The sequence below is a fragment of the Egretta garzetta genome, unplaced genomic scaffold (genome assembly GCF_000687185.1).
Source record: "Egretta garzetta isolate BGI_Z169 unplaced genomic scaffold, ASM68718v1 scaffold269, whole genome shotgun sequence".
Classification (NCBI taxonomy): Eukaryota; Metazoa; Chordata; class Aves; order Pelecaniformes; family Ardeidae; genus Egretta; species Egretta garzetta.
The window spans coordinates 476,139-487,430 of NW_009260799.1; the positions used below are offsets into that span (position 1 = coordinate 476,139).

Sequence of the window (11,292 nt, forward strand, 5' to 3'; positions counted from 1 at the left end):
ATTCCTGAGACTGTCTCATTACTGGCATATTAGCAAAGCACCAATAGTTCAAAGAAAAAAATTCTACGGAAATATCAACATACATATCACATCGTATTAAGAGTCCTACTTCTTCTACAGTCAAAAAATACAGAATGGTGAGGGTTCATATCTTTTCAATGTCTGCCCCAAAGGATCTTGTTTGCTTCTAACTTTGAAGTTATTTTCCATAGGAAAAGTCCTGTAAGTGTTTTGGAGCTCTTCTTTAAACTAATCCAAAGAAGAAAAACAATCCTAGGCACACAATTCCATAAGGCTAACCTTCAGGGGAAACTGCCAAAGCTGGGTGTTCTCAAACAGTTAATGTGCAACACAGGCTTCCTGTCCTATATCAGTAATGTCATACTTCCTTCAGAAGTCTCATCCAGAAGCTAATGAACACTTTGATTTTTGTGCTTTCACCACCTTAAGACAGTGAGGTTTCTGGGATATATTTGGTCAGGAAGGCAAGACAATGGGAGCTTGCATCTGGTCTCGCAGAAGGGCTTTGTCACTGGCGTGGGTTGTCCTTGCTTCCATTAGACCCTGTCTCACACCAGAATTACCAGCCCCACACCTTACACATTTCTTCTTGCCTCACAATGGCAGGGAAGGGAAGAAGCAAGAGAATCTGAAGACCCATGAATTCCCTATTGCAAGTCTGTGAAAGGAAGGAGGAGGAACTTCTACGAGGAGAGCAGGATGCCAGGCAATGCACCAGACTTCATCATCTAAATACTATTCAAGAGTAAGAGATACTATCTCAGTCTTTGATTGATATGAAACCAATCTGTGTCCCGAAGTTAGTGCCATCACGAAAGTGAGAGTAAAATTTATCAGGGTGGCATGCAGTACAGAAGGTGATATTTTGGTTCTGGTCTGTCACAGAATCATCTTGGATGTTCTCAGGAAGAATCCCACCGCTCTCAAGAAGAATCCTTAAAGAAAGTAAGAGAAACAGAAAACAGTACTTTTTGTACATCCTCACATTCCTTAAGACAGCACCTCAAGTACCAATTGGGTTGGGACTTTCATTTGCTTTTATTTTTTTTCTTTTTTTCCAGTATTAGAGTAAAATAATTGCTTTTTTGCTACCAATAAAACCACATTTCATTTGAACATTTGCCTATAAACCATAAACTAAAAGTAAAATAATAATTGAAACACAGCAAAGGTGAGCAGATTTGATTCATTCAAAGGTATAATTTGTTGACCTGCAAAGTACTAGAGAGTACTTTAAGATGGTGAGGACCCTCACCGTAATAATGCTGGATAATAGAATATCAATATAATTATTGATAACTAATGTGGAATTAACCTTTTGTTCTTCTAAGCTGAGTCTACTCAGCACAAAAAAAAAAGTGTGAGTCATGGAAATGCACTCAGTTGACTTACCGCGTTGCTCTTCTAATATCAATATAAGGACTTGCAGAGTCAAATAGTCTCACACACTTTGGATCGATTCTGTGAAATTCTTTAGCTGATTCGTGAGGAAGTTTGTAGCAGCAAGGTCCTACAGATGGGCCCAGCACCACAAGGATATCTTTCACGTTACAGCCATATTCAGATACCATAGCATTTACTGTGGCCATAGAAACTCCTAACAACGTGCCTTTCCATCCTGTAAGAAATGAGAGGTTGAAAAAAAAATTGTATAAATTGTTTCTTTAATTTTATAGGAGTCAAATATATGCTATTATTAAAGGTACAAATGACCAGATATATTTATATTTAAAAATAAATCATAATAGCTAGTAATAAATAAGTTTTTTTTAAAAAAAATCAACCCAACACATTAACAACTGTCAGTTTGCTGATATCATCATTTTGTGGAGATGGAAACTTGAGAGAAGAGTTTAGATTAGGATTCCAGGATTCCTTTTTCCCAGTGTCCTGGTTTGGGCAACTAGAGCATACCTTACAGCTCCTCTGTGCTTGAAATGTTTAAATGGGAATATGATAACAGAAATATGTAATAGTCAGAACTCTGTTTTTATAATATGCTGAAAATGTTTTTAGTGTTATTTTAGAAAAAAAAAATAGGCTCAAGCTAGAGGTGTTGCTTGGAATAGACAGAAGAAAGCCCAGCTTTGAGTTTTCATATCTCAGTTTGAGTCCCGGAAAGTCTTTGCATTGCACAAGGTGTGTGTCATACCAAAGGATAAGATACGCTAGTAAGTTTTCCTCTGCTTTTCTACATCCAAAGATTGAGATGACCTTATACCTAATTGTCTTTATTTGCATACATAGCAACATGTGTTCAAATTAAACTGACCTGAGGTGGGGTTGGGTGGGAAGAAAAGGATTTAGGAAAAGGTAGTTGGAAGCCTGGCAAGGACTATGATGTGGCAATGAAGGCCAAAACTTGGGAAATGGAAGGCTTAGTTCAGGCTAGAGCCAGGAGGTATGCTTGGAGAAGGCAGCAGTGTGGCTTGGGGGAACAGTGTGGCGTGTCAGGGACTAGATAAATGAAGAGGCAGCGGAGAAAGGAGCAACTACAGATTTAAATATTTTACAGTAATTAGGTTTGAACACTTACAGTGTAAAACTATTAAAACTTTCAAGAGTGGATAAAATTCTCTCCATCCCTTCTCCCCATTAAAAACCCCATCGTTTTCCTCTCCTCCCAGACAGACATGCCACAGTTCTCATTCCTCTCACTTTCTCTAACCTAAGCTTGCTAGGCACAGGGTGGGGGTGGGGGGGGCACAACAACTTTACTGAAGGGAAGTTAAAGTTTTTTTCATCTTATGATGACTCACAATTTTGAATTTATTTTGGCTTATTTATTGAATGCATGAAGAATTGTATGAATAAGGTGGTATTCACAAGTTCTAGGCAGAGGTGAATCTTCCTACCATATCAAGAGGGCTGCACTAGCATCAAAGTTGAGGAGACACTCTCAGCTGTGCATTCCACTTGACCTCAAAAACACAGACTTTTTTATAAAATGAAACAGCCCCAGCAAGAAAATCTCACCACAGGTTATGTATTCTAGCCTAACAGATGGGAAATCTTCTGAAGTCAGGCATAACCCCAGGTTGTGCTAACCATCCCTGCTTCAGTTTTATGCCCATTTGGTTTGAGTCAGACAAATATTTCTTCTGATCCAAAATGATTGTTGAGGGCATGGCTTTGTAGCCATTTTTTACAGATGAAGTGAGAGCATAAAAAAAATTATTTGGTTTTGGCTACCAGATCAGAAAAATAAATGTACAAATACATAAATAATAATTATTACATTTATAAAATAAAAAAACCCCATAGTTTGGGAAACAAACTATTGTCAAGACTAATCTTGTTTTGGCAGGATGCAAACTTAACAGGTCAGGCTCTTTACTGTTATGTGATCTTGCATTATTCATTCTCACTCAGTGCTCCTTTGATTGTTAATTTATAATCCTTAGTCCCAAACTCCCTTTCCAGTGGTCTCCTAGTTATTTTGATCTCTGTGACTTAAAATACCTACCAGAATGAGCAGCACCACAGGCTTTTCTGACAGGATCAGCAAACAGCACAGGTATGCAATCAGCCCCCGGAGCTGCTATCGTTACACCTTTCTGATTCGTAACTATTCCATCATAGCTGTCAGGTTCTGTCTTTCCCATAATATGCACAGCGTTAGCATGATCAACCTGTCAGACAAAAACAGAACATGGACAGTGACATGGCAGCGAAAAAACCCAGTTCTGACTAACGCAGGGATTTTTCTTTGGCACGAAACACTCTTCTGCATGGAAATCAGGCACTCCCTTGTTCAAATGCCACGCAGACGTATCAGTAGAAAGCCACCATTGAAGTGGTGGTGTATTTTTCTTTTAAGAGAAACTGCTCTGGTCATTTATCTGATTATTCTACTCTGTGCTAAGTTAAAAGTTAGAATATACTTGGAAGAAACAGTGCTTATGCTCCATACAACGCCAAATGGCTGATAGCTTGGATGGCTATTCCCACAGATAAACTGCCAGCATAAATGTTTTAATTGTCCTGCTTCTTAGAATATCTTGCTGAGAAAGATAAGAATAATGCCTGCAGTTTTAGCCAGTGATGCACAAAGGAAGACCTGATCCATTTACATAAATCCATTGTTTGATAAGATACCTTGACTCTGTGAAAAGTCTCTGGGTTAAATCCTGCAGCACTGGCTAGCCTGCGGAGATTTTCTTTAACAACAACTTGTGGGTCCCTCCGCTTGGAACTGCTGAAGAGATTGCAGGAGCTTAGGGTTGGTATGTAGGAGATGCCACCTGCCCTTGTGGTGAAGCCATGTAGGAAGATATCATCTGGCAAGGCAAAAAAGACAACAAAGTATTGCTTTCAACACAAGACCAGACCAGATATAACATGCTTTAATACTGAAGAGACCTGGAATCAGCCAAGCAAAAAAGACAACAAACTATTGCTTTCAACACAAGACCAGACCTTTAATGCTTTAATACTGAAGAGACCTGGAATCAGCCAATCAAGTTGAGTGTTGCTTTATCTCCTATTTAGCTGTGGCATTTAAGTTTAAGGATTCTAAGTTTCCTTCTTGCTCATAATCATAATCCTCTGAGGCCAAGGTAGAGGGGTTTGAGCAAGGAGTCCTGGCAGATTTAGCCTGACTTTTTGCAGAGTTGTAGTACAAACCCTAGAGAAGAGGTATCTCACTGAGGAAAATGAGAGTAGATTTTTAAACAAATGTTCTCAGATGGCATTTCCCAAGCTTTTTTGGCAAATGAAGTACTAGTCCTGAAGACTTCACTGAATCTCAAACATCTTTCTAAGGTACACTGAAAGCACTGAGAAATTCTAGCATTATTGAAAAATCCTCTGTTTTTACAGTGCAGATCATTTATGGTGGCCTCATGCACCAAATGCAATCACTGCTCTTGGCAGCGATGGGAGGGAGGGGGTCTGCATGGCAAAGTTTAACACAGAAAGGTAGACCCACAACTGGTATATTTGCTACCTTAATAGCTGTCAAACTTAGTGACATAATCAGAGTTGAGATTTGAAGTCTCTTTTTATGCAGTGTGGTCCTTTCGAAGTCAGTGTCAAAAACTTGAAGCACAACGAAGGCAAACATGGCTTTAAGTAACTCATGTTCCTTTCAGGCTCTGGATCATTTCAGACATATAAGTTCCAAGTTTTTGCAGTGGCAAACCTCTCAGCTTTCCCCTGAATCCTCTGAATCATGAGACCCCATAATCACACCACTTGAGAGTCATGCTGCAGTAAACAGGGTCATGCCATGCATGGCAGAGACACTAAGATATCAGTCTGATTAACCAGGCATGCATGAGGCTGCAGACCAGGAGAAGCTCCTGTCTTGCCTTTCCAGAAGACGATGGTAACTCTCAAAGTGTGTAATTCCCACACAGATTACACTGTCTGCAGTAATGCTCCCACTAAACCTGGGCCTCTCTTTCCTCTGATCATGCCCCAGGCCTGGAACAGACTGGCCAGTCTTTTGCTGTCTCTCTACTGACACTTCCCCCTCTTACAGACATGATGCACTATTGCAACATCATACAGAGTTATTTGCTGCCTGAAGACATTTCCAAATCTTACCCATTTTGCAATTCCCTTGAAGAAGCATGCTTGGGAACCGTCTCTGTGAAATCTGTTAGCTGGGATTCTCTTTACCTGGGATCAGGAAAGATCTGAGGATGGTGAGCTCCCCTTTCAGGCTTGGCAGGCCTTCCAAGTACATCTGAATCTCGCTTCGGATGAGTGCCACATCCTGGGTAGGAAACGTTTGCTCTTCGCTCTGAGGTTCAGCGATCTGTAGGTTTTCACAGTCAGATGCCACCTGTAAATCCTCAAATTCAAACTGGTAGACTGCTGTAAAGAGATGGTCTATATATACTTTCATTAAGTCTTTTCTTAGGGTAGGGAGAATAACTTTAATGATGCTTAGGTCTTTTTCATCCAGTCTTTGTTTGATGGTGTACAAAGCAGCAGCTGTAGTCAGAGCACGTACCACCTCCAGTCTTCTCTTCAGACCCTGAAAATCTCTCAGACCTGGAAGTGAGGACTCTTGTTCACCGTTCCTTTCACTCCCCTGCCTCTGGCAACACATGACATAGACAAATGGAGCAGGGATGGAAGAGCTTTTCTCAACAGATTCCAGCGCGTTACGTAGTAATCCTTGGGTGGTGTTCTGCAAGTTGACTGGTAGGCTGAACAGATCTATCAGCACTGCTTCCACCATATTCCAGGATATTTAAAGATTCCTACAACTGCCAAGTAGCCAGTAACCAAACATGAAAAAGAAACAAAAAGGCAAGATAGCATCATTAGTCCAAACACAGAATTATGTTATTAAGGCAATGCTTTTGGTGATACTGTGTAGAGAAGGTGGCATAGCAGCAATTATTGTCTTAGGATTTCCTCACTGCATCAAAAGAAATTGCAGCAAAAGAAAAGTAGCAGAAATTAAAATTATTATGTATTTAGCCAAGTATTTAGGTATTTCCCTACCACCCCGCCTACCTCGGGTTTTTCCCAGGTCAGGGATGATAAAAGGTTAGTACATAACATCAGAGTTATTGCACCAATTAACCCACATTAACCTAATGGATCTTCTTGACCTCTGACTGTTGGGCCCTCCTCCAAGCTCCCACAAGGGGAACCAAGTACAGAGGTCCCTCAGCTTGCTGGGACTGGAGGAGCTTCTGTAACAATTTTTTTGGAGGCATTTTACACAGTTCGCATTGAGGTGGGGCTCATGTCTACTACCCCTCCTGGCAGCTGGGGTGCTGGGCTGTGAGCACAGCGACATCTTTCCCACAAGCCTTCACAAGACTTTTTGCGCTTCTCCCTTCTGCGTTACTGAAAGTATCGATGTGCTAATTTCTGACTTCTGTGTGGAAGGGCACATGGTCGGTATAGCTCTTTTCAACACACACAGGAACTCAGCACAGGTTACTGAAACTTTACCTCGTAGTGCAAGAAGTACACAGAACTGAGTGAAAATAACATCACCCTGTGCATGACTTCCTGCCTCAGTTTTTTCACTATGGTAGCTGCGCTCCCTGCTCTGAAATCAAGACACGTTAAGCTTATCCAAAATCATCCTGTAGTTCACAGTTTGTCTTGTGGCCCAGGGTATAATTCCAGTTTTTGACGTTTGTTCTTTTTTTTTTTTTTTTTTTCCTTTCCTGGACTTTGTTGATGCAAGCCCAGCTAGCCCATCTTTGGCAACTTCTCCATCCTTCTCTTCCTCTCTCTGTTGCTATGAAAGCCTGCTTTACATATCCTCTAGGAAGTGTCTTATTTTCTTTTCTCTGTCTCTGGTAATTTTTCAGTTTCCAGTGCAAGCCTCCAGAGGTCTGGAACAAAAGACTAGAAAACAGAACCCCTTTGCTTTGGGATCCTTGAACAGACAGCCATTCAGATTTCATGACTAAGCACCGTGCTTGATTGAGGAGGAATACATGCAGCTTTATTACCAGTTGTAAGCCCCTGTAATCATTTAAGAGTATTCCTTAACACCACCATTTTTTTTGCATGGTAACAAATTGTGCACAAATATTAATCCCTTTGCAAGAAAATTAGTATCTTTGCAGGAGCAAAGGACTCGAGAATCTTTTTATGTCTTTGAAACCAATGCTCTGCTACCAGCACGAACCGTATCAGATAATGCCTGGCACTATTTTCCTGCCCCAAGCCCTCATTCTCCTGTATGAGCCATGCATGCTCCGGCTTCACAGCACTTCATTTTCCTGCAAAAATACTGCTTCTGTGTGTACCTGAGGCCTACCACCATGGTGGACTTCGTGTCCTCCTTGGCACTTTATGCTTGACAATGGATTCCCAGACTTTCTACACACAAATGAGAGGTCAAAGACCTTTCTGGTTTTAATAGGTCATTTATTCAGAATAGGTTTTACAGAAAACATTCCGGTTTTTCTTCATTGTTTTTTCCCCCTGACTGGAAGAAAAATAATCCTGACTGAAAATGATGTTTTCCTTTCTGTGAGTTGAATGCTTACAAAGATTAATTAGTGACTATCAAAACAGGTGAACCAGAAGTATCAAAACGTGACAGCAGATAAAAGCATCTGCCAAGGAATTTATGACTCTTGATTCTGCTCAAAGTATTATTTACACACAGCTGGTAAGATTTCAGAGAACACTGCTTACTAAGAAAACAGTGTCGAAACAGACGCATGTCAAAGACCATGACTTGGGAAATCAGGATATTCCCTTCCCTACCCTGACACTCTCTGTGGGAGGCCTGTAAGGATATGACATGATCCCAATCTAGGTTTAGCAAACAGCCCCAGCAAGGACAGACAAGTCCCCATCAAGGACAACAGCCACAGAGGGGTGTAGTGGAAAAAACAAATTATTGCTCCACTTCAGGTGTGTCAGTTGTGGAAGGTAAGTAGGGTTCACTTATCCTTGTACTTCCCCAGAAAAATACCACCAAAGAAAGGGTACAAGGAAAGTGTTTGTGAAGGGAGAGGTAAATGCCTACATTGTGTGTGTACTGCAAAAAGTCCACAGGGGCAATTATTAGGATGTACACAAAGAAACAATGGGGCTGATTCACCCTCATATCCTTCCAGTTTTGCATCACAGAGTCCTACTGAGGTCAGTGGTGTCAGAAGTAAATTTGCTTACAGTCATAATAACATTTTTTGACAGCTTTCTAAGTCCCCCAAACAAAACCCTTCTCAAAATACAGGCTTGCCAAGCATAGCAATGTTGTAGCTTATGAGAAATGCATTCATGGCTACTCGGGTTTTAAGTAACACGCTCTACAGTCCCAGCGTTCCACAGAAAGTCTCACTGTACATCACTGCATCTGGAAAGATTAAGTGCATTTATTAAGGAGTTGCTCGTTTCAGTACACAATGCAAGGCAAATACTTCCACAAGCTTGAAGCCAAGGCCACCCGTTAGCTGTTTCGCTCACTCTCTGAAACTCTGTCAATACAAACATTTGGAGGGTAAAAAGAGTCTCTTGTACAGACATCAAGAAAATCAAAAGAAAATGATAGATAACGAGAAGAGAGGAGAGGTGAGGAGGTCAACAAGAGCAAAAAGGAGAAAGGTGAAGTGAACACAGAAAAGCAACAATGAAGGAAATAAAACCAGGCTGCAGAGAAGAGACAGCTGAGGGTAGGAAAAAAACCCCAAAAGCCACTTTCAAAAACCCCAGAAATCTAATTCTGAAAGCTCATTGTTGGTCAAGACAAGATCGCTGGCAATTTCCCGCACCTTCGAATCCTATCGATCACCTTATCTTCTTACAGAAACTCAGAGAACTGACACTGTTTTCAGAAAATTAAAAAGGCAAGAAATATTTAACACCTGCCAGAGAGAGAAAACATGAAAGAAGCCCAAATTAACAGGGATAAGAGCACATTTGTAATCAAATTTCAACAACAGCAAAGACAAAAAAAAAAAATGGGGAAAAAAAAGAAATAGGTAAAACCCTCTTAAACTGGCTTAAAATAAAAAATTCTGCCTCTCTTAACTTTGGGGTACTTACGCAAAGTTGAAGAAACAGAAATCAGCATTTACAATTAAAATATTGAAGTACATGCAGTTTTCATAAACAAACTCAAAGTTTGAAATGCAGGAATTTACTTACACAGGTAGACAATCCTTTTACACTTGAGAGATGCCAGCTGCTATAAACACACATTACCAGCTTTATATATCTCCCTGGTCACTGTCAGTCTTGCAGCTGGTTTGTACAGGATGGAAATTCCTATTCTAGGTAAGATTGGAGTGGGAACCTGTCTTTCTTCTTTATGATGAGACCCTGCTTTGTTGCTGTCAGTATCCACAGGAAATAACAAACTGTTCTGAAGGGCACCTGCATAATTAAGTGCCTGGGTAGCATTAAACCCGGAAGCAGCTTTAACCCTGCCATGGAACTCGCCGCTGCAATCACACGTTCCAATGCATCAGCTTTGCACAACCTCCACCAGGTTCAGAAATGCACAGCACAGCAAAACAGAAGAAGAACACAAAGAAGTTCAAGGAAAACTTGCGCAGACCGAAAGAAGTTCCTTTTCTGAGCTGTAACTGCACGTTTCAGTGGAGAATTTGGCAGAAAGTCTAGAAAATCAGCAGGACCCAGAGAGAGATGTTACGAGAGGCCAGCCTTCAGGGCCACGGGCCTGCACTGAGGATGCCGATTTCTCCTCAGAGCAGTCAGAAATTTCACAGAGCTCTGTAAAAAAGTCTGCATGTTTTGACAGGAAAATGCAAAGGTCAAAAGGCAAGTGGAAGAATTAGGGATTTGTATCAGCCTTTGTCCAAGAATCGTATGATAATAAATACGTTTTCTCAACTGTGCTAAAATCAGTCATGACGGGTAAGTATACGACAACTAAAGGTCAAGAAAAAAAAGTAATTTTTTCATGAATGGAAGAATTAAACGGAGGAATTAATAGAATCAGATTTCCTGTGAATTGCTATCAGACGTCCCCTGTTCCTCCCCTCCCTTCAGCTCCAGTAAACCTACATATCTGCCAGGTCCAGAACACACCTTGGGAGTCCCCCATGATTTTCCCTTCAGCTTTTCCTCCCAGCGTATCCTGGGCAGAGGGATGAGAGCTGAATCCTCCTGTCTCTCCCTCCCAAAGGGAACCAATGTGGGTATCTTGTCCTTCCCTACCCAGACACTTATTTTCATGAAGTTTGCAGAAATCAGTTATCCCTGAAGCTTTCCACCCCACTGTCAAATGTGTCTGAACTAGATCAGTAAAAATTAAAAAGGGGACTTGATGGAGGGAGACCAATACAACCATTTTCTTTCCTTCAACCAGATTAGGAAAAAATAATTACTGGGGTTACTTTTGGTGCAGAATGCTGAGAAAGATAAGGAAAAGGTCAGAAAATATATCCAGGATACAAAATGAGATTGAAAAATCACAAATTGATATTATGTCTCTGGCTGAAGTATTATATTCAGCTTCTGCCATTTCAAAGAAGGGATGAAATAAACAGATCATATGCAGAGATGAGCAATTAAATTATAAAAACTGTGGGATTTAGGGTTAAAATTCCTTAACCTGGAGTTCAGAGGAATACGAGTGGGCACCGAAACAAGTCTGTGGCTACAAAACAGGGCTCGGTGTGGAGCAGGAAGAACTGGGCCACGCTTCTTCTTCCTCGCAACCCAAGAGTGCTCAGCAAAACTTGCGTTCTCTGCAGCGTATTATCAAACACGAACAAATTGTGACAGAAAATGTCGTTTAATACAATTAATCGGGAAACTCAGCAGCGAAAAAAAGCTGAACAAAGCTGCCCCAGGCACAGGGAAGAC

The 11,292-nt window shown here is 40.9% G+C and overlaps 1 protein-coding gene across 3 annotated transcripts in view; it reads right to left on the reverse strand.

The window, feature by feature from the left end:
• Positions 1 to 6: 6 nt before the first annotated feature.
• Positions 7 to 11,292, reverse strand: part of LACC1 (laccase domain containing 1) — a 24,572-nt gene continuing 13,286 nt past the window's right edge. Inside the window, exons 1-6 of one of the 3 annotated variants that reach the window (XM_009646818.2) lie at positions 9,607 to 9,813; positions 5,647 to 6,242; positions 4,120 to 4,301; positions 3,488 to 3,653; positions 1,414 to 1,639; positions 7 to 956 (exon numbers count right to left, since the gene is read on the reverse strand). In XM_009646818.2, the coding sequence (XP_009645113.1) occupies positions 782 to 956; positions 1,414 to 1,639; positions 3,488 to 3,653; positions 4,120 to 4,301; positions 5,647 to 6,214 (1,317 nt within the window). In that variant the 5' untranslated portion in view covers positions 6,215 to 6,242; positions 9,607 to 9,813 and the 3' untranslated portion in view covers positions 7 to 781. Of the gene's footprint in view, positions 957 to 1,413; positions 1,640 to 3,487; positions 3,654 to 4,119; positions 4,302 to 5,571; positions 5,623 to 5,646; positions 6,243 to 9,606; positions 9,814 to 11,292 lie in introns of those variants that run through there. The other 2 variants (XM_035902201.1, XM_035902202.1) reach the window with 2 other exon arrangements.